Here is a 25,968-nt window from a genome sequence, read left to right on the forward strand (position 1 = left end):
TTGTTTCTGTGGAAGGTGTTAAGGTGGTTTCACTCGTATCTATGATAGCTGTTGATGTGATGTCACTGATTTCTGTGTTAGGTGTTGAGGTGGTTTGATTGCTTCCTGTGGTAGGTGCTGAGGTGGTTTCACTACTTTCTGTTGTAGGTGTTGAGCTGGATTTGCTGATTTCTACTGGAGGTGTTGAGATGCTTTCACTGATTTCTGTGGTAGGTGTTGCAGTGGTTTTATTGGTTTCTGTGGTAGTTGTTGAGGTGGGTTCCCTGGTTTCTGTGGTAGGTGTTGAGGTGGTTTTGCTGGTTTTGATGGAAGGTGTTGAGGTTACTTTGCTGGTTTTGGTTGTAGGTGTTAATGTGGTTTCACTTGTACCTATGGTAGGTGTTGATGTGAGTTCACTGGTTTCTGTGTTAGGTGTTGAGGTGGTTTCACTGCTTTCTGTGGTAGGTGCTGAGGTGGTTTCACCAGTTTTTGTGGTAGGTGTTGAGATGGTTTCGCTGGTTTCGATGGGAGGTGTTGCGGTGGTTTCACTGGTTTCTGTGATAGGTGTTGAGCTGGTTTCACTGGTTTCTGCGGTAGGTGTTGAGGTGGTTTTGCTCATTTCTGTGGTAGTTGTTGTGTTGGTTTCATTGGTTCCTATGGTAGGTGTTGGGGTGGTTTTGCTGGCTTCTCTGGTAGTTGTTGAGGTGGTTTCACTGGTTTCTGTGGTAGGTGTTGAGGTAGTTTCACTGGTTCCTATGGTAGGTGTTGAGGTGGTTTTGCTGATTTCTGTGGTAGGTGTTGTGGTGGTTTTACTGGTTCCTATTGGAGGTGATGAGGTCGTTTCGCTGGCTTCTGTAGAAGGTGTTGAGGTGGTTTCGCTGGTTTCTGTGTTAGGTGTTGAGGTGTGTTCCCTGGTTTCTGTGGTAGATTTGGAGGTGGTTTCATTGGTTTCAATGGGAGGTGTTGAGGTGGTTTCACTGGTTTCTGTGTTAGGTTTTGATGTGGTTTCACTGGTTTCGATGCAATGTGTTGAGGTTATTTTGCTGCTTTCTGTGGTAGGTGTTGAGGTGGATTGGCTGGTTTCTGTGGAAGGTGTTGATGTGGTTTCACTGGTTCCTATTGTAGGTGTTGATGTGGTTTTGGTGGTTTCTGTGGTAAGTGTTGAGGTGGTTTCACTGTTTCCTATGGTAGGTGTTGTGGTGGTTTCACTGGTTCCTATGATAGGTGCTGATGTGGTTTTGCTGGTTTCTGTGCTAGGTGTTGAGGTGGTTTCCCTGATTTCTGTGGTAGGTGTTGAGGTGGTTTCACTGGTTCCTATGGTAGATGCTGATGTGGTTTCGCTGGTTTCTGTGGTAGGTGTTGAGGTGGATTTGCTGGTTTCTGTGGAAGGTGTTGACGTGGTTTCACTGGTTCCTATTGTAGGTGTTGATGTGGTTTCGGTGGTTTCTGTGGTAGGTGTTGAGGTGGTTTCACTGTTTCCTATGGTAGGTGTTGTGGTGGTTCACTGGTTCCTATGGTAGGTGCTGAGGTGGTTTTGCTGGTTTCTGTGCTAGGTGTTGAGGTGGTTTCCCTGATTTCTGTGGTAGGTGTTGAGGTGGTTTCACTGGTTCCTATGCTAGATGCTGATGTGGTTTCGCTGGTTTCTGTGGTAGGTGTTGAGCTGGTTTCACTGTTTCCTATGGTAAGTTTTTTGGTAGTTTCACTGGTTCCTATGGTAGGTGCTGAGGTGGTTTTGCTGCCTTCTGTGGTAGATGTTGAGGTGGTTTCCCTGGTTTCTGTGGTAGGTGTTGAAATGGTTCCATTGATTTCTGTGCTAGGTGTTGAGGTGGTTTCCCTGATTTCTGTGGTAGGTGTTGAGGTGGTTTCACTGGATCCTATGGTAGATGCTGATGTGGTTTTGCTGGTTTCTGTGGTAGGTGTTGAGGTGGTTTCACTGTTTCCTATGGTAGGTGTTGTGGTGGTTTCACTGGTTCCTATGGTGGGTGCTGAGTTGGTTTTGCTGGCTTCTGTGGTATTTGTTGAGGTGGTTTCGCTGGTTTTTGTAGTCGGTGTTGAGGTGGCTTCACTGATTTCTGTGGTAGGTGTTAAGGTGGTTTCGCTCGTAGCTATGATAGCTGTTGATGTGGTGTCACTGATTTCTGTGTTAGGTGTTGAGGTGGTTTGATTGCTTCCTGTGGTAGGTGCTGAGGTGGTTTCGCTACTTTCTGTGGTAGGTGTTAAGCTGGATTGACTGATTTCTACTGGAGTTGTTGAGGTGCTTTCGCTGATTTCTGTGGTAGGTGTTGTGGTGGTTTTACTGGTTCCTATTAGAGGTGATGAGGTCGTTTCGCTGGCTTCTGTGGAAGGTGTTGAGGTCGTTTTGCTGGTTTCTGTGTTAGGTGTTGAGGTGTGTTCCCTGGTTTCTGTGGTATATGTTGAGTTGTTTTCACTGGTTTCAATGGGAAGTGTTGAGGTGGTTTCATTGGTTTCTGTGTTAGGTGTTGATGTGGTTTCACTGGTTTCTGTGGTAGGTGCCAAGATATTTTCGCTGGTTGCTGTGGTAGGTATTGAGGTGGTTTTGGTGGTTTCTGTAGTATGTGTTGAGGTGGTTTTGCTGGTGTCTGTGGTAGGTCTTGAGGTGGTTTTGCTGGTTTCTGTGGTAGGTGTTGAGGTGGTTTCACTGTTTCCGATGGTAGGTGTTGTGGTGGTTTCACTGGTTCCTATGGTAGGTGCTGAGTTGGTTTTGCTGGCTTCTGTGGTATTTGTTGAGGTGGTTTTGCTCGTTTCTGTGGTAGGTGTTGAGGTGGTTTTGCTGATTTCTACTGGAGATGTTGAGCTGCTTTTGCTAATTTCTGTGTTAGGTGTTGAGATGATTTCACTGGCTTCTGTGGTAGGTGTTGAGGTGGTTTTGCTGGTGTCTGTGGTAGGTGTTGAGGTGGTTTCACTGATTTCTACTGGAGGTGTTGAGATGCTTTTGCTAATTTCTGTGGTAGGTGTTGAGGTACTTTCACTGATTTCTGTGGTAGGTGTTGTGGTGGTTTCACTGGTTCCTATGGTGGGTGTTGAGATGGTTTCACTGCTTCCTATGGTAGGTGTTGAGGTGGTTTCGCTGGATACTGTGGTAGGTGTTGAGGTGGTTTCACTGGTTTCGATGGGAGGTGTTGAGGTGCTTTCACTGGCTCCTATGGTGGGTGTTGAGGTGGTTTCGCTGGCTTCTGTGGTTGGTGTTGAGGTGGTTTTGCTGGCTTCTGTGGTAGGTGTTGAGGTGGTTTTGGTGGGTTCTGTGGTAGGTGTTGAGGTGGTTTTGCTGGTTTCTGTGGTAGGTGTTGAGGTGTTTTCAATAGTTCCTATGGTGGGTGTTGAAGTGGCTTTGCTGGCTTCTGTGGTAGGTGTTGAGTTGGTTTCACTGGCTTCCCTGGTAGGTGTTGATGTGGTTTCTCTGTTTTCTAAAGTATGTGCTGTGGTCATTTCACTGGCTTCTGTGGTAGGTGTTGAGGTGCTTTTGCTGGTTTCTGTGGTAGGTGCAGATTTAGTTTCGCTGGTTTCTGTGGTAGGAGTTGAGGTGCTTTCAGTGATTTCTGTGGTAGGTGTTGATGTGGTTTCACTGGTTTCTGTGGTAGGTGCCAAGATATTTTCGCTGGTTTCTGTGGTAGGTGTTGAGGTGGTTTTGGTGGTTTCTGTAGTAGGTGTTGAGGTGGTTTCTCTGGTTCTTTTAGTGGATGTTGAGGTGGTTTCGCTGGCTTCTGTGGCAGGTGTTGAGGTGGTTTTGCTAGGTTCTGTGGTAGGTGTTGAGGTGGTTCTGCTCGTTTCTGTAGTAGGTGTTGAGGTGTTTTCAATAGTTCTTATGGTAGGTGTTGAAGTGGCTTTGCTGGCTTCTGTGGTAGGTGTTGAGGTGGTTTCACTGGTTTCTCTGTTAGTTGTTGAGGTGGTTTCATTGCTTTCTGTGGTAGGTGCTGAGGTGGTTTCACCAGTTTTTGTGGTAGGTGCCAAGATATTTTTGCTGGTTTCTGTGGTAGGTGTTGAGGTGGGTTTGGTGGTTTCTGTAGTAGGTGTTGATGTGGTTTCACTGGTTCCTATGGTGGGTGTTGAGGTGCTTTCGCTGGCTTCTGTGGTAGGTGTTGAGGTGGTTTTGCTGATTTCTACTGGAGGTGTTGAGGTGCTTTTGCTAATTTCTGTGGTAGGTGTTGAGGTGCTTTCGCTGATTTCTGTGGTAGGTGTTGGTGTGGCTTTGCTGGATTCTGTGTTAGGTGTTGAGATGGTTTCACTGCTTCCTATGTTAGGTGTTGAGGTGGTTTCGCTGGATCCTGTGGTAGGTGTTGAGGTGGTTTCACTGGTTTCGATGGGAGGTGTTGAGGTGGTTTCACTGGTTCATATGGTGGGTGTTGAGGTGGTTTCGTTGGCTTCTGTGGTAGGTATTGAGGTGGTTTTGCTGGGTTCTGTGGTAGGTGTTGAGGTGGTTTTGCTGGGTTCTGTGGTAGGTGTTGAGGTGGTTTTGCTGGTTTCTGTGGTAGGTGTTGAGGTGTTTTCAATAGTTCCTATGGAAGGTGTTGAAGAGGCTTTGCTGGCTTCTGTGGTAGGTGTTGAGGTGGTTTAACTGTTTTCTAAAGTATGTGCTGTGGTGATTTCACTGGCTTCTGTGGTAGGTGTTGAGGTGCTTTTGCTGATTTCTGTGGTAGGTGCAGAGTTAATTTTTCTGGTTTCTGTGGTAAGAGTTGATGTGCTTTCACTGATTTGTGTGGTAGGTGTTGATGTAGTTTCACTGGTTTCTGTGGTAGGTGCTGAGGTGATTTTGGTGGTTTCTGTAGTAGGTGTTGAGGTGGTTTCACTGTTTTCTAAAGTATGTGGTGTGGTGATTTCACTGGCTTCTGTGGTAGGTGTTGAGGTGCTTTTGCTGGTTTCTGTGGTACGTGCAGAGTTGGATTTGCTGGTTTCTGTGGTAGGAGTTGAGGTGCTTTCAGTGATTTCTGTGGTAGGTGTTGATGTGGTTTCACTGGTTTCTGTGGTAGGTGCCAAGATATTTTCGCTGGTTTCTGTGGTAGGTGTTGATGTGGTTTTGGTGGCTTCTGTAGTAGGTGTTGAGTTGGGTTTGCTGGTTTCTGTGGTAGTTGTTGATGTGGTTTTGCTCGTTTCTGTGGTTGGTGTTGAGGCGGTGTTGCTGATTTCTACTGGAGGTGTTGAGCTGCTTTTGCTAATTTCTGTGTTAGGTGTTGAGATGGTTTCACTGGCTTCTGTGGTAGGTGTTGAGGTGGTTTTGCTGGTGTCTGTGGTAGGTGTTGAGGTGGTTTCACTGATTTCTACTGGAGGTGTTGAGATGCTTTTGCTAATTTCTGTGGTGGGTGTTGAGGTACTTTCACTGGTTTCTGCGGTAGGTGTTGTGGTGGTTTCACTGGTTCCTATGGTGGGTGTTGAGGTGGTTTCGCTGGCTTCTGTGGTTGGTGTTGAGGTGGTTTCGCTGGCTTCTGTGGTTGGTGTTGAGGTGGTTTTGCTGGCTTCTGTGGTAGGTGTTGAGGTGGTTTTGGTGGGTTCTGTGGTAGGTGTTGAGGTGGTTTTGCTGGTTTCTGTGGTAGGTGTTGAGGTGGTTTCACTGTTTCCTATGGTAGGTGTTGTGGCGGTTTCACTGGTTCCTATGGTAGGTGCTGAGTTGGTTTTTCTGGCTTCTGTGGTATTTGTTGAGGTGGTTTTGCTCGTTTCTGTGGTAGGTGTTGAGGTGGTTTTGCTGATTTCTACTGGAGGTGTTGAGCTGCTTTTGCTAATTTCTGTGTTAGGTGTTGAGATGGTTTCACTGGCTTCTGTGGTAGGTGTTGAGGTGGTTTTGCTGGTGTCTGTGGTAGGTGTTGAGGTGGTTTCACTGATTTCTACTGGAGGTGTTGAGGTGCTTTTGCTAATTTCTGTGGTAGGTGTTGAGGTACTTTCACTGATTTCTGTGGTAGGTGTTGTGGTGGTTTCACTGGTTCCTATGGTGGGTGTTGAGATGGTTTCACTGCTTCCTATGGTAGGTGTTGAGGTGGTTTCGCTGGATACTGTGGTAGGTGTTGAGGTGGTTTCACTGGTTTCGATGGGAGGTGTTGAGGTGCTTTCACTGGTTCATATGGTGGGTGTTGAGGTGGTTTCGCTGGCTTCTGTGGTTGGTGTTGAGGTGGTTTTGGTGGGTTCTGTGGTAGGTGTTGAGGTGGTTTTGGTGGGTTCTGTGGTAGGTGTTGAGGTGTTTTCAATAGTTCCTATGGTGGGTGTTGAAGTGGCTTTGCTGGCTTCTGTGGTAGGTGTTGAGTTGGTTTCACTGGCTTCCCTGGTAGGTGTTGAGGTGGTTTCACTGTTTTCTAAAGTATGTGCTGTGGTCATTTCAATGGCTTCTGTGGTAGGTTTTGAGGTGCTTTTGCTTTTTTCTGTGGTAGGTGCAGATTTAGTTTTGCTGGTTTCTGTGGTAGGAGTTGAGGTGCTTTCAGTGATTTCTGTGGTAGGTGTTGATGTGGTTTTACTGGTTTCTGTGGTAGGTGTTGAGGTGGTTTTGGTCGTTTCTGAAGCAGGTGTTGAGGTGGTTTCTCTGGTTCCTTTAGTGGATGTTGAGGTGGTTTCGCTGGCTTCTGTGGCAGGTGTTGATGTGATTTTGCTGGGTTCTGTGGTAGGTGTTGTGGTGGTTCTGCTCGTTTCTGTAGTAGGTGTTGAGGTGTTTTCAATAGTTCTTATGGTAGGTGTTGAAGTGGCTTTGCTGGCTTCTGTGGTAGGTGTTGAGGTGGTTTCACTGGTTTCTCTGTTAGTTGTTGAGGTGGTTTCATTGCTTTCTGTGGTAGGTGCTGAGGTGGTTTCACCAGTTTTTGTGGTCGGTGCCAAGATATTTTTGCTGGTTTCTGTGGTAGGTGTTGAGGTGGGTTTGGTGGTTTCTGTAGTAGGTGTTGATGTGGTTTCACTGGTTCCTATGGTGGGTGTTGAGGTGCTTTCGCTGGCTTCTGTGGTAGGTGTTGAGGTGGTTTTGCTGATTTCTACTGGAGGTGTTGAGGTGCTTTTGCTAATTTCTGTGGTAGGTGTTGAGGTGCTTTCGCTGATTTCTGTGGTAGGTGTTGGTGTGGCTTTGCTGGATTCTGTGTTAGGTGTTGAGATGGTTTCACTGCTTCCTATGTTAAGTGTTGAGGTGGTTTCGCTGGATCCTGTGGTAGGTGTTGAGGTGGTTTCACTGGTTTCGATGGGAGGTGTTGAGGTGGTTTCACTGGTTCATATGGTGGGTGTTGAGGTGGTTTCGTTGGCTTCTGTGGTAGGTATTGAGGTGGTTTTGCTGGGTTCTGTGGTAGGTGTTGAGGTGGTTTTGCTGGGTTCTGTGGTAGGTGTTGAGGTGGTTTTGCTGGTGTCTGTGGTAGGTGTTGAGGTGGTTTCACTGATTTCTACTGGAGGTGTTGAGATGCTTTTGCTAATTTCTGTGGTGGGTGTTGAGGTACTTTCACTGGTTTCTGCGGTAGGTGTTGTGGTGGTTTCACTGGTTCCTATGGTGGGTGTTGAGGTGGTTTCGCTGGCTTCTGTGGTTGGTGTTGAGGTGGTTTCGCTGGCTTCTGTGGTTGGTGTTGAGGTGGTTTTGCTGGCTTCTGTGGTAGGTGTTGAGGTGGTTTTGGTGGGTTCTGTGGTAGGTGTTGAGGTGGTTTTGCTGGTTTCTGTGGTAGGTGTTGAGGTGGTTTCACTGGTTCCTATGGTAGGTGCTGAGTTGGTTTTTCTGGCTTCTGTGGTATTTGTTGAGGTGGTTTTGCTCGTTTCTGTGGTAGGTGTTGAGGTGGTTTTGCTGATTTCTACTGGAGGTGTTGAGCTGCTTTTGCTAATTTCTGTGTTAGGTGTTGAGATGGTTTCACTGGCTTCTGTGGTAGGTGTTGAGGTGGTTTTGCTGGTGTCTGTGGTAGGTGTTGAGGTGGTTTCATTGATTTCTACTGGAGGTGTTGAGGTGCTTTTGCTAATTTCTGTGGTAGGTGTTGAGGTACTTTCACTGATTTCTGTGGTAGGTGTTGTGGTGGTTTCACTGGTTCCTATGGTGGGTGTTGAGATGGTTTCACTGCTTCCTATGGTAGGTGTTGAGGTGGTTTCGCTGGATACTGTGGTAGGTGTTGAAGTGGTTTCACTGGTTTCGATGGGAGGTGTTGAGGTGCTTTCACTGGTTCATATGGTGGGTGTTGAGGTGGTTTTGCTGGCTTCTGTGGTTGGTGTTGAGGTGGTTTTGGTGGGTTCTGTGGTAGGTGTTGAGGTGGTTTTGGTGGGTTCTGTGGTAGGTGTTGAGGTGTTTTCAATAGTTCCTATGGTGGGTGTTGAAGTGGCTTTGCTGGCTTCTGTGATAGGTGTTGAGTTGGTTTCACTGGCTTCCCTGGTAGGTGTTGAGGTGGTTTCACTGTTTTCTAAAGTATGTGCTGTGGTCATTTCAATGGCTTCTGTGGTAGGTTTTGAGGTGCTTTTGCTGGTTTCTGTGGTAGGTGCAGATTTAGTTTTGCTGGTTTCTGTGGTAGGAGTTGAGGTGCTTTCAGTGATTTCTGTGGTAGGTGTTGATGTGGTTTCACTGGTTTCTGTGGTAGGTGTTGAGGTGGTTTTGGTCGTTTCTGTAGCAGGTGTTGAGGTGGTTTCTCTGGTTCCTTTAGTGGATGTTGAGGTGGTTTCGCTGGCTTCTGTGGCAGGTGTTGAGGTGGTTTTGCTGGGTTCTGTGGTAGGTGTTGTGGTGGTTCTGCTCGTTTCTGTATTAGGTGTTGAGGTGTTTTCAATAGTTCTTATGGTAGGTGTTGAAGTGGCTTTGCTGGCTTCTGTGGTAGGTGTTGAGGTGGTTTCACTGGTTTCTCTGTTAGTTGTTGAGGTGGTTTCACTGCTTTCTGTGGTAGGTGCTGAGGTGGTTTCACCAGTTTTTGTGGTAGGTGCCAAGATATTTTTGCTGGTTTCTGTGGTAGGTGTTGAGGTGGGTTTGGTGGTTTCTGTAGTAGGTGTTGATGTGGTTTCACTGGTTCCTATGGTGGGTGTTGAGGTGCTTTCGCTGGCTTCTGTGGTAGGTGTTGAGGTGGTTTTGCTGATTTCTACTGGAGGTGTTGAGGTGCTTTTGCTAATTTCTGTGGTAGGTGTTGAGGTGCTTTCGCTGATTTCTGTGGTAGGTGTTGGTGTGGGTTTGCTGGATTCTGTGTTAGGTGTTGAGATGGTTTCATTGCTTCCTATGTTAAGTGTTGAGGTGGTTTCGCTGGATCCTGTGGTAGGTGTTGAGGTGGTTTCACTGGTTTCGATGGGAGGTGTTGAGGTGGTTTCACTGGTTCATATGGTGGGTGTTGAGGTGGTTTCGTTGGCTTCTGTGGTAGGTATTGAGGTGGTTTTGCTGGGTTCTGTGGTAGGTGTTGAGGTGGTTTTGCTGGGTTCTGTGGTAGGTGTTGAGGTGGTTTTGCTGGTTTCTGTGGTAGGTGTTGAGGTGTTTTCAATAGTTCCTATGGTAGGTGTTGAAGAGGGTTTGCTGGCTTCTGTGGTAGGTGTTGAGGTGGTTTAACTGTTTTCTAAAGTATGTGCTGTGGTGATTTCACTGGCTTCTGTGGTAGGTGTTGAGGTGCTTTTGCTGGTTTCTGTGGTAGGTGCAGAGTTAGTTTTGCTGGTTTCTGTGGTAGGAGTTGAGGTGCTTTCACTTATTTCTGTGTTAGGTGTTGATGTGGTTTCACTGGTGTCTGTCGTAGGTGCCAAGATATTTTTGCTGGTTTCTGTGGTAGGTGTTGAGGTGGTTTTGGTGGTTTCTGTAGTAGGTGTTGAGGTGGTTTCACTGGTTCCTATGGTCGGTGTTGAGGTGGTTTCGCTGGCATGTATGGTAGGTGTTGAGGTGGTTTTGCTGGTGTCTGTGGTAGGTGTTGAGTTGGGTTTGCTGCTTTCTGTGGTAGGTGTTGAGGTGGTTTTGCTACTTTCTGTGGTAGTTGTGGAGGTGGTTTCGCTGCTTCCTATGGTAGGTGTTGAGGTGGGTTTGCTGGCTCTTGAGGTAGGTGTTGCGGTGGTTTTGCTGGTTTCTGTGGTAGGTGTTGAGGTGGTTTTGCTCGTTTCTGTGTTAGGTGTTGAGATGGTTTCACTGGTTTCTGTGGTACGTGTTGTGGTTTCGCTGTTGTCGATGGGAGGTGTTGAGGTTATTTCGTTGGTTTCTGTAGTAGGTGTTGAGGTGGTTTCGCTTGTTTCTGTGGAAGGTGTTAAGGTGGTTTCACTCGTATCTATGATAGCTGTTGATGTGATGTCACTGATTTCTGTGTTAGGTGTTGAGGTGGTTTGATTGCTTCCTGTGGTAGGTGCTGAGGTGGTTTCACTACTTTCTGTTGTAGGTGTTGAGCTGGATTTGCTGATTTCTACTGGAGGTGTTGAGATGCTTTCACTGATTTCTGTGGTAGGTGTTGCGGTGGTTTTATTGGTTTCTGTGGTAGTTGTTGAGGTGGGTTCCCTGGTTTCTGTGGTAGGTGTTGAGGTGGTTTTGCTGGTTTTGATGGAAGGTGTTGAGGTTACTTTGCTGGTTTTGGTTGTAGGTGTTAATGTGGTTTCACTTGTACCTATGGTAGGTGTTGATGTGAGTTCACTGGTTTCTGTGTTAGGTGTTGAGGTGGTTTCACTGCTTTCTGTGGTAGGTGCTGAGGTGGTTTCACCAGTTTTTGTGGTAGGTGTTGAGATGGTTTCGCTGGTTTCGATGGGAGGTGTTGCGGTGGTTTCACTGGTTTCTGTGATAGGTGTTGAGCTGGTTTCACTGGTTTCTGCGGTAGGTGTTGAGGTGGTTTTGCTCATTTCTGTGGTAGTTGTTGTGTTGGTTTCATTGGTTCCTATGATAGGTGTTGGGGTGGTTTTGCTGGCTTCTCTGGTAGTTGTTGAGGTGGTTTCACTGGTTTCTGTGGTAGGTGTTGAGGTAGTTTCACTGGTTCCTATGGTAGGTGTTGAGGTGGTTTTTCTGATTTCTGTGGTAGGTGTTGTGGTGGTTTTACTGGTTCCTATTGGAGGTGATGAGGTCGTTTCACTGGCTTCTGTAGAAGGTGTTGAGGTGGTTTCGCTGGTTTCTGTGTTAGGTGTTGAGGTGTGTTCCCTGGTTTCTGTGGTAGATTTGGAGGTGGTTTCATTGGTTTCAATGGGAGGTGTTGAGGTGGTTTCACTGGTTTCTGTGTTAGGTTTTGATGTGGTTTCACTGGTTTCGATGCGATGTGTTGAGGTTATTTTGCTGCTTTCTGTGGTAGGTGTTGAGGTGGATTGGCTGGTTTCTGTGGAAGGTGTTGATGTGGTTTCACTGGTTCCTATTGTAGGTGTTGATGTGGTTTTGGTGGTTTCTGTGGTAGGTGTTGAGGTGGTTTCACTGTTTCCTATGGTAGGTGTTGTGGTGGTTTCACTGGTTCCTATGATAGGTGCTGATGTGGTTTTGCTGGTTTCTGTGCTAGGTGTTGAGGTGGTTTCCCTGATTTCTGTGGTAGGTGTTGAGGTGGTTTCACTGGTTCCTATGGTAGATGCTGATGTGGTTTCGCTGGTTTCTGTGGTAGGTGTTGAGGTGGATTTGCTGGTTTCTGTGGAAGGTGTTGACGTGGTTTCACTGGTTCCTATTGTAGGTGTTGATGTGGTTTCGGTGGTTTCTGTGGTAGGTGTTGAGGTGGTTTCACTGTTTCCTATGGTAGGTGTTGTGGTGGTTCACTGGTTCCTATGGTAGGTGCTGAGGTGGTTTTGCTGGTTTCTGTGCTAGGTGTTGAGGTGGTTTCCCTGATTTCTGTGGTAGGTGTTGAGGTGGTTTCACTGGTTCCTATGCTAGATGCTGATGTGGTTTCGCTGGTTTCTGTGGTAGGTGTTGAGCTGGTTTCACTGTTTCCTATGGTAAGTTTTGTGGTAGTTTCACTGGTTCCTATGGTAGGTGCTGAGGTGTTTTTGCTGCCTTCTGTGGTAGATGTTGAGGTGGTTTCCCTGGTTTCTGTGGTAGGTGTTGAAATGGTTCCATTGATTTCTGTGCTAGGTGTTGAGGTGGTTTCCCTGATTTCTGTGGAAGGTGTTGAGGTGGTTTCACTGGATCCTATGGTAGATGCTGATGTGGTTTTGCTGGTTTCTGTGGTAGGTGCTGAGGTGGTTTCACTGTTTCCTATGGTAGGTGTTGTGGTGGTTTCACTGGTTCCTATGGTGGGTGCTGAGTTGGTTTTGCTGGCTTCTGTGGTATTTGTTGAGGTGGTTTCGCTGGTTTTTGTAGTCGGTGTTGAGGTGGCTTCACTGATTTCTGTGGTAGGTGTTAAGGTGGTTTCGCTCGTAGCTATGATAGCTGTTGATGTGGTGTCACTGATTTCTGTGTTAGGTGTTGAGGTGGTTTGATTGCTTCCTGTGGTAGGTGCTGAGGTGGTTTCGCTACTTTCTGTGGTAGGTGTTAAGCTGGATTGACTGATTTCTACTGGAGTTGTTGAGGTGCTTTTGCTGATTTCTGTGGTAGGTGTTGTGGTGGTTTTACTGGTTCCTATTAGAGGTGATGAGGTCGTTTCGCTGGCTTCTGTGGAAGGTGTTGAGGTCGTTTTGCTGGTTTCTGTGTTAGGTGTTGAGGTGTGTTCCCTGGTTTCTGTGGTATATGTTGAGTTGTTTTCACTGGTTTCAATGGGAAGTGTTGAGGTGGTTTCACTGGTTTCTGTGTTAGGTGTTGATGTAGTTTCACTGGTTTCTGTGGTAGGTGCCAAGATATTTTCGCTGGTTGCTGTGGTAGGTATTGAGGTGGTTTTGGTGGTTACTGTAGTATGTGTTGAGGTGGTTTTGCTGGTGTCTGTGGTAGGTCTTGAGGTGGTTTTGCTGGTTTCTGTGGTAGGTGTTGAGGTGGTTTCGCTACTTTCTGTGGTAGGTGTTAAGCTGGATTGACTGATTTCTCCTGGAGTTGTTGAGGCGCTTTCGCTGATTTCTGTGGTAGGTGTTGTGGTTGTTTTACTGGTTCCTATTGGAGGTGATGAGATCGTTTCGCTGGCTTCTGTGGAAGGTCTTGAGATGGTTTTGCTGGTTTCTGTGTTAGGTGTTGAGGTGTGTTCCCTGGTTTCTGTGGTATATGTTGAGATGTTTTCACTGGTTTCAACGGGAAGTGTTGAGGTGGTTTCACTGGTTTCTGTGTTAGGTGTTGATGTGGTTTCACTGGTTTCTGTGGTAGGTGCCAAGATATTTTCGCTGGTTGCTGTGGTAGGTATTGAGGTGGTTTTGGTGGTTTCTGTAGTATGTGTTGAGGAGGTTTTGCTGGTGTCTGTGGTAGGTCTTGAGGTGGTTTTGCTGGTTTCTGTGGTAGGTGTTGAATTGTTTTCAATAGTTCCTATGGTAGGTGTTGAAGAGGCTTTGCTGGCTTCTGTGGTAGGTGTTGAGGTGGTTTCACTGTTTTCTAAAGTATGTGCTGTGGTGATTTCACTGGCTTCTGTGGTAGGTGTTGAGGTGCTTTTGTTGGTTTCTGTGGTGGGTGCAGAGTTAGTTTTGCTGGTTTCTGTGGTAGGAGTTGAGGTGCTTTCACTTATTTCTGTGTTAGGTGTTGATGTGGTTTCACTGGTGTCTGTCGTAGGTGCCAAGATATTTTTGCTGGTTTCTGTGGTAGGTGTTGAGGTGGTTTTGGTGGTTTCTGTAGTAGGTGTTGAGGTGGTTTCACTGGTTCCTATGGTCGGTGTTGAGGTGGTTTTGCTGGCCTCTGTGGTAGGTGTTGAGGTGGTTTTGCTCGTGTCTGTGGTAGGTGTTGAGGTGGGTTTGCTGGTTTCTGTGGTAGGTGTTGAGGTGGTTTTGCTACTTTCTGTGGTAGTTGTTGAGGTGGTTTCGCTGATTTCTACTGGAGGTGTTGAGGTGCTTTTGCTAATTTCTGTGTTAGGTGTTGAGGTGCTTTCGCTGATTACTGTGGTAGGTGTTGACGTGGGTTCGCTGGTTTCTGTGTTAGTTGTTGAGATGGTTTCACTGCTTCCGATGGTAGGTGTTGAGGTGGTTTTGCTCGTTTCTGTGTTAGGTGTTGAGATGGTTTCACTGGTTTCTGTGGTACGTGTTGTGGTTTCGCTGGTGTCGATGGGAGGTGTTGAGGTTATTTTGCTGGTTTCTGTAGTAGGTGTTGAGGTGGTTTCTCTTGTTTCTGTGGAAGGTGTTAAGGTGGTTTCACTCGTATCTATGATAGCTGTTGATGTGATGTCACTGATTTCTGTGTTAGGTGTTGAGGTGGTTTGATTGCTTCCTGTGGTAGGTGCTGAGGTGGTTTCACTAATTTCTGTTGTAGGTGTTGAGCTGGATTTGCTGATTTCTACTGGAGGTGTTGAGATGCTTTCACTGATTTCTGTGGTAGGTGTTGCGGTGGTTTTATTGGTTTCTGTGGTAGTTGTTGAGGTGGGTTCCCTGGTTTCTGTGGTAGGTGTTGAGGTGGTTTTGCTCGTTTCTGTGTTAGGTGTTGAGATGGTTTCACTGGTTTCTGTGGTACGTGTTGTGGTTTCGCTGGTGTCGATGGGAGGTGTTGAGGTTATTTTGCTGGTTTCTGTAGTAGGTGTTGAGGTGGTTTCTCTTGTTTCTGTGGAAGGTGTTAAGGTGGTTTCACTCGTATCTATGATAGCTGTTGATGTGATGTCACTGATTTCTGTGTTAGGTGTTGAGGTGGTTTGATTGCTTCCTGTGGTAGGTGCTGAGGTGGTTTCACTAATTTCTGTTGTAGGTGTTGAGCTGGATTTGCTGATTTCTACTGGAGGTGTTGAGATGCTTTCACTGATTTCTGTGGTAGGTGTTGCGGTGGTTTTATTGGTTTCTGTGGTAGTTGTTGAGGTGGGTTCCCTGGTTTCTGTGGTAGGTGTTGAGGTGGTTTTGCTGGTTTTGATGGGAGGTGTTGAGGTTACTTTGCTGGTTTTGGTTGTAGGTGTTAATGTGGTTTCACTTGTACCTATGGTAGGTGTTGATGTGATTTCACTGGTTTCTGTGTTAGGTGTTGAGGTGGTTTCACTGCTTTCTGTGGTAGGTGCTGAGGTGGTTTCACCAGTTTTTGTGGTTGGTGTTGAGATGGTTTCGCTGGTTGCGATGGGAGGTGTTGCGGTGGTTTCACTGGTTTCTGTGGTAGGTGTTGAGCTGGTTTCACTGGTTTCTGCGGTAGGTGTTGAGGTGGTTTTGCTCATTTCTGTGGTAGTTGTTGGGTTGGTTTCATTGGTTCCTATGGTAGGTGTTGGGGTGGTTTTGCTGGCTTCTCTGGTAGTTGTTGAGGTGGTTTCACTGGTTTCTGTGGGAGGTGTTGAGGTGGTGTCACTGGTTCCTATGGTAGGTGTTGAGGTGGTTTTGCTGATTTCTGTGGTAGGTGTTGTGGTGGTTTTACTGTTTCCTATTGGAGGTGATGAGGTCGTTTCACTGGCTTCTGAGGAAGGTGTTGAGGTGATTTCGCTGGTTTCTGTGTTAGGTGTTGAGGTGTGTTCCCTCGTTTCTGTGGTAGATTTGGAGGTGGTTTCATTGGTTTCAATGGGAGGTGTTGAGGTGGTTTCACTGGTTTCTGTGTTAGGTGTTGATGTGGTTTCACTGGTTTCGATGGGATGTGTTGAGGTTATTTTGCTGCTTTCTGTGGTAGGTGTTGAGGTGGATTTGCTGGTTTCTGTGGAAGGTGTTGACGTGGTTTCACTGGTTCCTATTGTAGGTGTTGAGGTGGTTTTGCTGATTTCTACTGGAGGTGTTGAGGTGCTTTTGCTAATTTCTGTGGTAGGTGTTGAGGTTCCTTCGCTGATTTCTGTGGTAGGTGTTGATGTGGGTTCGCTGGTTTCTGTGTTAGGTATTGAGATGGTTTCACTGGTTTCTGAGGTACGTGTTCTGGTACGCTGGTGTCGATGGGAGGTGTTGAGGGTATTTCGCTGGTTTCTGTAGTAGGTGTTGAGTTGGTTTTGCTTGTTTCTGTGGAAGGTGTTAAGGTGGTTTCACTCGTATCTATTATAGCTGTTGATGTGGTGTCACTTTTTTCTGTGTTAGGTATTGAGGTGGTTTGATTGGTTCCAGTGGTAGGTGCTGAGGTGGTTTCACTACTTTCTGTTGTAGGTGTTGAGCTGGATTTGCTGATTTCTACTGGAGGTGTTGAGATGCTTTCACTGCTTTCTGTGGTAGGTGTTGCAGTGGTTTTATTGGTTTCTGTGGTAGTTGTTGAGTTGGGTTCCCTAGTTTCTGTGGTAGGTGCTGAGGTGGTTTTGCTGGTTTTGATGGGAGGTGTTGAGCTTACTTTGCTGGTTTTGGTGGTAGGTGTTAATGTGGTTTCACTTGTACCTATGGTAGGTGTTGATGCGATTTCACTGGTTTCTGTGTTAGGTGTTGAGGTGGTTTCACTGCTTTCTGTGGTAGGTGCTGAGGTGGTTTCACCAGTTTTTCTGGTAGGTGCCAAGATATTTTTGCTGGTTTCTGTGGTAGGTGTTGAGGTGGTTTTGCTTATTTCTGTGGAACGTGTTAAGTTGGTTTCACTCGTATCTATGAGAGCTGTTGATGTGGTGTCACTGATTTCTGTGTTAGGTGTTGAGGTGGTTTTATTGCTTCCTGTGGTAGGTGCTGAGGTGGTTTCACTACTTTCTGTTGTAGGTGTTGAGCTGGATTTGCTGATTTCTACTGGAGGTGCTGATGTGCTTTCACTGCTTTCTGTGGTAGTTGTTACGGTGGTTTTGCTGGCTTCTCTGGTAGTTGTTGAGGTGGTTTCACTGGCTTCTGTGGTAGGTGTTGAGGTGGTTTCACTGGTTCCTATGGTAGGTGTTGAGGTGGTTTTGCTGATTTCTGTGGTAGGTGTTTTGGTGGTTTTACTGGTTCCTTTTGGAGGTGATGAGGTCGTTTCACTGGCTTCTGTGGAAGGTGTTGAGGTGGTTTCGCTGGTTTCTCTGTTAGGTGTTGATTTGTGTTCCCTGGTTTCTGTGGTAGATTTGGAGGTGGTTTCATTGGTTTTAATGGGAGGTGTTGAGGTGGTTTCACTGGTTTCTGTGTTAGGTGTTGATGTGGTTTCACTGGTTTCGATGGGATGTGTTGAGGTTATTTTGCTGCTTTCTGTGGTAGGTGTTGAGGTGGATTTGCTGGTTTCTGTGGAAGGTGTTGACGTGGTTTCACTGGTTGCTATTGTAGGTGTTGATGTGGTTTCGGTGGTTTCTGTGGTAGGTGTTGAGGTGGTTTCACTGTTTCCTATGGTAGGTGTTGTGGTGGTTTCACTGGTTCCTAAGGTAGGTGCTGAGGTGTTTTTGCTGGCTTCTGTGATAGATGTTGATGTGGTTTCCCTGGTTTCTGTGGTAAGTGTTGAGGTGGTTTCACTGTTTCCTATGGTAGGTGTTGTGGTGGTTTCACTGGTTCCTATCGTCGGTGCTGAGGTGGTTTTGCTGGCTTCTGTGGTTGGTGTTGAGGTGGTTTTGCTGGCTTCTGTGGCAGGTGTTGAGGTGGTTTTGCTGGGTTCTGTGGTAGGTGTTGAGGTCGTTTTGCTGGTTTCTGTGGTAGGTGTTGAGGTGGTTTCAATGGTTCCTATGGTAGGTGTTGAGGTGTTTTCACTGCTTTCTAAAGTATGTGCTGTGGTGATTTCACTGGCTTCTGTGGTAGGTGTTGAGGTGGTTTCACTGGTTCCTATGGTAGGTGTTGAGGTGGTTTTGCTGATTTCTGTGGTAGGTGTTTTGCTGGTTTTACTGGTTCCTATTGATGAGGTCGTTTCACTGGCTTCTGTGGAAGGTGTTGAGGTGGTTTCGCTGGTTTCTCTGTTAGGTGTTGATTTGTGTTCCCTGGTTTCTGTGGTAGATTTGGAGGTGGTTTCATTGGTTTTAATGGGAGGTGTTGAGGTGGTTTCACTGGTTTCTGTGTTAGGTGTTGATGTGGTTTCACTGGTTTCGATGGGATGTGTTGAGGTTATTTTGCTGCTTTCTGTGGTAGGTGTTGAGGTGGATTTTCTGGTTTCTGTGGAAGGTGTTGACGTGGTTTCACTGGTTGCTATTGTAGGTGTTGATGTGGTTTCGGTGGTTTCTGTGGTAGGTGTTGAGGTGGTTTCACTGTTTCCTATGGTAGGTGTTGTGGTGGTTTCACTGGTTCCTATGGTAGGTGCTGAGGTGTTTTTGCTGGCTTCTGTGATAGATGTTGATGTGGTTTCCCTGGTTTTTGTGGTAAGTGTTGAGGTGGTTTCACTGTTTCCTATGGTAGGTGTTGTGGTGGTTTCACTGGTTCCTATGGTAGGTGCTGAGGTGGTTTTGCTGGCTTCTGTGGTTGGTGTTGAAGTGGTTTTGCTGGCTTCTGTGGCAGGTGTTGAGGTGGTTTTGCTGGGTTCTGTGGTAGGTGTTGAGGTCGTTTTGCTGGTTTCTGTGGTAGGTGTTGAGGTGGTTTCAATGGTTCCTATGGTAGGTGTTGAGGTGGTTTTGCTGGCTTCTGTGGTAGGTGTTGAGGTGGTTTCACTGGCTTCTCTGGTAGGTGTTGATGTGGTTTCACTGTTTTCTAAAGTATGTGCTGTGGTGATTTCACTGGCTTCTGTGGTAGGTGTTGAGGTGCTTTTGCTGATTTCTGTGGTAGGTGCAGAGTTAATTTTGCTGGTTTCTGTGGTAATAGTTGATGTGCTTTCACTGATTTCTGTGTTAAGTGTTGATGTAGTTTCACTGGTTTCTGTGGTAGGTGCCAAGATATTTTCGCTGGTTTCTGTGGTAGGTGTTGAGGTGCTTTTGCTGGTTTCTGTGGTAGGTGCAGAGTTGGATCTGCTGGTTTCTGTGGTAGGAGTTGAGGTGCTTTCAGTGATTTCTGTGGTAGGTGTTGATTTGGTTTCACTGGTTTCTGTGGTAGGTGCCAAGATATTTTCGCTGGAGTCTGTGGTAGGTGCTGATGTGGTTTTGGTGGCTTCTGTAGTAGGTGTTGAGGTGGTTTTGCTGGTGTCTGTGGTAGGTGTTGAGGTGGGTTTGCTGGTTTCTGTGGTAGCTGTTGAGGTGATTTTGCTCGTTTCTGTGGTAGGTGTTGAGGTGGTTTTGCTGAATTCTACTGGAGGTGTTGAGCTGCTTTTGCTAATTTCTGTGTTAGGTGTTGAGATGGTTTCACTGGCTTCTGTGGTAGGTGTTGAGGTGGTTTTGCTGGTGTCAGTGGTAGGTGTTGAGGTGGTTTCACTGATTCCTACTGGAGGTGTTGAGGTGCTTTTGCTAATTTCTGTGGTAGGTGTTGAGGTACTTTCACTGATTTCTGTGATAGGTGGTGGTTTCAGTGGTTCCTATGATGGGTGTTGAGGTGGTTTCGCTGGCTTCTGTGGTTGGTGTTGAGGTGGTTTTGCTGGTTTCTGTGTTAGGTGTTGAGATGGTTTCACTGCTTCCTATGGTAGGTGTTGAGGTGGTTTCGCTGGATCCTGTGGTAGGTGTTGAGGTGGCTTCACTGGTTTCGATGGGAGGTGTTTAGGTGCTTTCACTGGCTCCTATGGTGGGTGTTGAGGTGGTTTCGCTGGCTTCTGTGGTTGGTGTTGAGGTGTTTTTGCTGGCTTCTGTGGTAGGTGTTGAGGTGGCTTTGGTGGGTTCTGTGATAGGTGTTGAGGTGGGTTTGCTGGTTTCTGTGGTAGGTGTTGAGGTGGTTTCACTGTTTCCTATGGTAGGTGTTGTGGTGGTTTCACTGGTTCCTATGGTAGGTGCTGAGTTGGTTTTGCTGGCTTCTGTGGTATTTGTTGAGGTGTTTTCGCTGGTTTTTGTAGTAGGTGTTGAGGTGGCTTCACTGGTTTCTGTGGTAGGTGTTAAGGTGGTTTCGCTCGTAGCTATGATAGCTGTTGATGTGGTGTCACTGATTTCTGTGTTAGGTGTTGAGGTGGTTTGATTGCTTCCTGTGGTAGGTGCTGAGGTGGTTTCGCTACTTTCTGTGGTAGGTGTTAAGCTGGATTGACTGATTTCTACTGGAGTTGCTGAGGTGCTTTCGCTGATTTCTGTGGTACGTGTTGTGGTGGTTTTAATGGTTCCTATTGGAGGTGATGAGGTGGTTTCGCTGGCTTCTGTGGAAGGTGTTGAGGTGGTTTCGCTGGTTTCTGTGTTAGGTGTTGAGGTGTGTTCCCTGGTTTCTGTGCTTTATGTTGAGTTGTTTTCACTGGTTTCAATGGGTAGTGTTGAGGTGGTTTCACTGGTTTCTGTGTTAGGTGTTGATGTGGTTTCACTGGTTTCTGTGGTAGTTGCCAAGATATTTTCGCTGGTTGCTGTGGTAGGTATTGAGGTGGATTTGGTGGTTTCTGTAGTATGTGTTGAGGTGGTTTTGCTGGTGTCTGTAGTAGTTCTTGAGGTGGGTTTGCTGGTTTCTGTGGTAGTTGTTGAGGTGGTTTCGCTACTTTCTGTGATAGGTGTTGAGATGTTTTCAGTGCTTCCTATGGTAGGTGTTGAGATGGTTTCGCTGATTTCTACTGGAGGTGTTGAGGTGCTTTTGCTAATTTCTGTGGTAGGCGTTGAGGTGCTTTCGCTGATTTCTGTGGTAGGTGTAGACGTGGGTTCGCTGGTTTCTGTGTTAGGTGTTGAGATAGTTTCACTGCTTCCTATGGTAGGTGTTGAGGTGGTTTCGCTGGCTTCTCTGGTAGGTGTTGAGGTGGTTTCACTGTTTTCTAAAGTATGTGCTGTGGTGATTTCACTGGCTTCTGTGGTAGGTGTTGAGGTGCTTTTGTTGGTTTCTGTGGTAGGTGCAGAGTTAGATTTGCCGGTTTCTGTGGTAGGAGTTGAGGTGCTTTCACTGATTTCTGTGTTAGGTGCAGAGTTAGATTTGCCGGTTTCTGTGGTAGGAGTTGAGGTGCTTTCACTGATTTCTGTGTTAGGTGTTGATGTGGTTTCACTGGTGTCTGTGGTAGGTGCCAAGATATTTTTGCTGGTTTCTGTGGTAGGTGTTGAGGTGGTTTTGGTGGTTTCTGTAGTAGGTGTTGAGGTGGTTTCACTGGTTCCTATGGTAGGTGTTGTGGTGGTTTCACTGGTTCCTATCGTAGGTGCTGAGGTGGTTTTGCTGGCTTCTGTGGTTGGTGTTGAGGTGGTTTTGCTGGCTTCTGTGGTAGGTGTTGAGGTGGTGTTGCTGGGTTCTGTGGTAGGTGTTGAGGTGGTTTTGCTAGTTTCTGTGGTAGGTGTTGAGGTGGTTTCAATGGTTCCTTTGGTTGGTGTTGAGGTGGTTTTGCTGGCTTCTGTGGTAGGCGTTGAGGTGGTTTCACTGGCTTCTCTGGTAGGTGTTGAGGTGGTTTCACTGTTTTCTAAAGTATGTGCTGTGGTGATTTCACTGGCTTCCGTGGTAGGAGTAGAGGTGCTTTTGCTGATTTCTGTGGTAGGTGCAGAGTTAATTTTGCTGGTTTCTGTGGTAAGAGTTGATGTGCTTTCACTGATTTCTGTGGTAGGTGTTGATGTGGTTTCACTGGTTTCTGTGGTAGGTGCCAAGATATTTTTGCTGGTTTCTGTGGTAGGTGTTGAGGTGATTATGGTGATTTCTGAAGTAGGTGTTGAGGTGGTTTCACTGTTTTCTAAAGTATGTGCTGTGGTGATTTCACTGGCTTCTGTGGTAGGTGTTGAGGTGCTTTTGCTGGTTTCTGTGGTAGGTGCAGAGTTGGATTTGGTAGTTTCTGTGGTAGGAGTTGATGTGCTTTCAGTGATTTCTGTGTTAGGTGTTGATGTGGTTTCACTGGTTTCTGTGGTAGGTGCCAAGATATTTTCGCTGGTTTCTGTGGTAGGTGTTGATGTGGGTTTGGTGGCTTCTGTAGTAGGTGTTGAGGTGGTTTTGCTGGTGTCTGTGGTAGGTGTTGAGGTGGGTTTGTTGGTTTCTGTGGTAGTTGTTGAGGTGGTTTTGCTCATTTCTGTGGTAGGTGTTCAGGTGGTTTTGCTGATTTCTACTGGAGGTGTTGAGCTGCTTTTGCTAATTTCTGTGTTAGGTGTTGAGATGGTTTCACTGGCTTCTGTGGTAGGTGTTGAGGTGGTTTTGCTGGTGTCTGTGGTAGGTGTTGAGGTGGTTTCACTGATTTCTACTGGAGGTGTTGAGGTGCTTTTGCTAATTTCTGTGGTAGGTGTTGAGGTACTTTCACTGATTTCTGTGGTAGGTGTTGTGGTGGTTTCACTGGTTCCTATGGTGGGTGTTGATGTGGTTTCGCTGGCTTCTGTGGTTGGTGTTGAGGTGGTTTTACTGGTTTCTGTGTTAGGTGTTGAGATGGTTTCACTGCTTCCTATGGTAGGTGTTGAGGTGGTTTCGCTGGATGCTGTGGTAGGTGTTGAGGTGGTTTCACTGGTTTCGATGGGAGGTGTTGAGGTGCTTTCAATAGTTCCTATGGTGGGTGTTGAAGTGGCTTTGCTGGCTTCTGTGGTAGGTGTTGAGCTGGTTTCACTGGCTTCCCTGGTAGGTGTTGAGGTGGTTTCACTTTTTTCTAATGTATGTGCTGTGGTGATTTCACTGGCTTCTGTGGTAGGTGTTGAGGTGCTTTTGCTGGTTTCTGTGGTAGGTGCAGATTTAGTTTCGCTTGTTTCTGTGGTAGGAGTTGATGTGCTTTCAGTGATTTCTGTGGTAGGTGTTGATGTGGTTTCACTGGTTTCTGTGGTAGGTGTTGAGATAGTTTCACTGCTTCCTATGCTAGGTGTTGAGGTGGTTTTGCTGGCCCCTGTGGTAGGTGTTGCAGTGGTTTTGCTGGTTTCTGTGGTAGGTGTTGAGGTGGTTTTGCTCGTTTCTGTGTTAGGTGTTGAGATGATTTCACTGGTTTCTGTGGTACGTGTTGTGGTTTCGCTGGTGTCGATGGGAGGTGTTGAGGTTATTTCGCTGGTTTCTGTAGTAGGTGTTGAGTTGGTTTCGCTTGTTTCTGTGGAAGGTGTTAAGGTGGTTTCACTCGTATCTATTATAGCTGTTGATGTGGTGTCACTGTTTTCTGTGTTAGGTATTGAGGTGGTTTGATTGGTTCCTGTGGTAGGTGCTGAGGTAGTTTCACTACTTTCTGTTGTAGGTGTTGAGCTGGATTTGCTGATTTCTACTGGAGGTGTTGAGATGCTTTCACTGCTTTCTGTGGTAGGTGTTGCAGTGGTTTTATTGGTTTCTGTGGTAGTTGTTGAGTTGGGTTCCCTAGTTTCTGTGGTAGGTGTTGAGGTGGTTTCGCTGGTTTTGATGGGAGGTGTTGAGGTTACTTTGCTGGTTTTGGTGGTAGGTGTTAATGTGGTTTCACTTGTACCTATGGTAGGTGTTGATGCGATTTCACTGGTTTCTGTGTTAGGTGTTGAGGTGGTTTCACTGCTTTCTGTGGTAGGTGTTACAGTGGTTTTGCTGGCTTCTCTGGTAGTTGTTGAGGTGGTTTCACTGGTTTCTGTGGTAGGTGTTGAGGTGGTTTCACTGGTTCCTATGGTAGGTGTTGAGGTGGTTTTGCTGATTTCTGTGGTAGGTGTTTTGGTGGTTTTACTGGTTCCTATTGGAGGTGATGAGTTCGTTTCACTGGCTTCTGTGGAAGGTGTTGAGGTGGTTGCGCTGGTTTCTGTGTTAGGTGCAAATTTAGTTTCGCTGGTTTCTGTGGTAGGAGTTGAGGTGCTTTCAGTGATTTCTGTGGTAGGTGTTGATGTGGTTTCACTGGTTTCTGTGGTAGGTGCCAAGATATTTTCGCTGTTTTCTGTGGTAGGTGTTGAGGTGGTTTTGGTGGTTTCTGTAGTAGGTGTTGAGGTGGTTTCACTGGTTCCTTTAGTGGGTGTTGAGGTGGTTTCACTGGTTCCTTTAGTGGGTGTTGAGGTGGTTTCGCTGGCTTCTGTGGCAGGTGTTGAGGTGGTTTTGCTGGGTTCTGTGGTAGGTGTTGAGGTGGTTCTGCTTGTTTCTGTAATAGGTGTTGAGGTGTTTTCAATAGTTCTTATGGTAGGTGTTGAAGTGGCTTTGCTGGCTTCTGTGGTAGGTGTTGAGGTGGTTTCACTGGCTTGTCTGGTAGGTGTTGAGTTGGTTTCAATGTTTTCTAAAGTATGTGCTGTGGTGATTTCACTGGCTTCTGTGGTAGGTGTTGATGTGCTTTTGCTGGTTTCTGTGGTAGGTGCAGAGTTAATTTTGCTGGTTTCTGTGGTAGGAGTTGATGTGCTTTCAGTGATTTCTGTGGTAGGTGTTGATGTGGTTTCACTGGTTTCTGTGGTAGGTGCCAAGATATTTTCTCTGGTTTCTGTGGTAGGTGTTGTGTTGATTTTGGTGGTTTCTTTAGAAGGTGTTGATGTGGTTTCACTGTTTTCGATGGGAGGTGTTGTGGTGGTTTCACTGGTTCCTATGGTGGGTGGTGAGGTGGTTTCGCTGGCTTCTGTGGTTGGTGTTGAGGTGGTTTTGCTGGTTTCTGTGGTAGGTGTTGAGTTGTTTTCAATAGTTCCTATGGTAGGTGTTGAAGTGGCTTTGCTGGCTTCTGTGGTAGGTGTTGAGCTGGTTTCACTGGCTTCTCTGGTAGGTGTTGAGGTGGTTTCACTGTTTTCTAAAGTATGTGCTGTGGTGATTTCACTGGTTTCTGTGGTAGGTGTTGAGGTGCTTTTGCTGGTTTCTGTGGTAGGTGCAGAGTTGGATTCGCTGGTTTCTGTGGTAGGAGTTGAGGTGCTTTCAGTGGTTTCTGTGGTAGGTGTTGATGTGGTTTCACTGGTTTCTGTGGTAGGTGCCAAGATATTTTTGCTGGTTTCTGTGGTAGGTGTTGAGGTGGTTTTGATGGTTCCTTTGGTGGGTGCTGAGGTGGTATCGCCGGCTTCTGTGGTAGGTGTTGAGGTGGTTTTGCTGGTGTCTGTGGTAGGTGTTGACATGGGTTTGCTGGTTTCTGTGGTAGGTGTTGAGGTGGTTTCGCTACTTTCTGTGGTAGGTGTTGAGGTGGTTTCGCTGATTTCTACTGGAGGTGTTGAGGTGCTTTTGCTAATTTCTGTGGTAGGTGTTGAGGTGCTTTCGCTGATTTCTGTGGTAGGTGTTGACGTGGGTTCGCTGGTTTCTGTGTTAGATGTTGAGATGGTTTCACTGCTTCCTATGGTAGGTGTTGAGGTGGTTTCGCTGGCTCCTGTGGTAGGTGTTGCGGTGGTTTTGCTGGTTTCTGTGGTAGGTGTTGAGGTGGTTTTGCTTGTTTCTGTGTTAGGTGTTGAGATGGTTTCACTGTTTTCTGTGGTATGTGTTATGGTTTCGCTGGTGTCGATGGGAGGTGTTGAGGTTATTTCGCTGGTTTCTGTAGTAGGTGCTGAGGTGGTTTCGCTTGTTTCTGTGGAAGGTGTTAAGGTGGTTTCACTCGTATCTATGAGAGCTGTTGATGTGGTGTCACTGATTTCTGTGTTAGGTGTTGAGGTGGTTTGATTGCTTCCTGTGGTAGGTGTTGAGGTGCTTTCACTGCTTTCTGTTGTAGGTGTTGCGGTGGTTTTATTGGTTTCTGTGGTAGTTGTTGAGGTTGGTTCCCTGGTTTCTGTGGTAGGTGTTGAGGTGGTTTCGGTGGTTTTGATGGGAGTTGTTGAGGTTACTTTGCTGGTTTTGATGGTAGGTGTTAATGTGGTTTCACTTGTACCTACGGTAGATGTTGATGTGATTTCACTGGTTTCTGTGTTAGGTGTTGAGGTGGTTTCACCCCTTTCTTTGGTAGGTGCTGAGGTGGTTTCACCAGTTTTTGTGGTAGGTGCCAAGATATTTTCGCTGGTTTCTGTGGTAGGTGTTGAGGTGGCTTCACTGGTTTCAATGGGAGCTGTTGAGGTGGTTTCACTGGTTACTTTGGTGGGTGTTGAGGTGGTTTCGTTGGCTTCTGTGGTAGGTATTGAGGTGGTTTTGCTGGGTTCTGTGGTAGGTGTTGAGGTGATTTTGCTGGGTTCTGTGGTAGGTGTTGAGGTGGTTTTGCTGGTTTCTGTGGTAGGTGTTGAGGTGTTTTCAATAGTTCCTATGGTCGGTGTTGAAGTGGCTTTGCTGGCTTCTGTGGTAGGTGTTGAGGTGGTTTCACTGGCTTCTCTGGTAGGTGTTGAGGTGGTTTCAATATTTTCTAAAGTATGTGCTGTGGTGATTTCACTGGCTTCTGTGGTAGGTGTTGAGGTGCTTTTGCTGGTTTGTGTGGTAGGTGCAGAGTTAGATTTGCCGGTTTCTGTGGTAGGAGTTGAGGTGCTTTCACTGATTTCTGTGTTAGGTGTTGATGTGGTTTCACTGGTGTCTGTGGTAGGTGCCAAGATATTTTTTGCTGGTTTCTGTGGTAGGTGTTGAGGTGGT

The 25,968-nt window shown here is 46.6% G+C and overlaps 1 protein-coding gene across 1 annotated transcript; it reads right to left on the minus strand.

The window, feature by feature from the left end:
* Nucleotides 1–3,159: 3,159 nt before the first annotated feature.
* LOC121272212 (integumentary mucin C.1-like) lies at nucleotides 3,160–16,782 on the minus strand (the record flags this gene model as incomplete). Its single annotated transcript, XM_041178739.1, has 4 exons — nucleotides 16,651–16,782; nucleotides 15,680–15,765; nucleotides 10,464–10,951; nucleotides 3,160–3,767 (listed from the first exon to the last, which is right to left on the minus strand). Coding segments are annotated over exons 1-4 (1,314 nt in total), but the record flags the coding sequence as incomplete, so codon positions are not given.
* Nucleotides 16,783–25,968: the final 9,186 nt, after the last annotated feature.

Source organism: Carcharodon carcharias, chromosome 33 (genome assembly GCF_017639515.1).
Source record: "Carcharodon carcharias isolate sCarCar2 chromosome 33, sCarCar2.pri, whole genome shotgun sequence".
NCBI lineage: Eukaryota > Metazoa > Chordata > Chondrichthyes > Lamniformes > Lamnidae > Carcharodon > Carcharodon carcharias.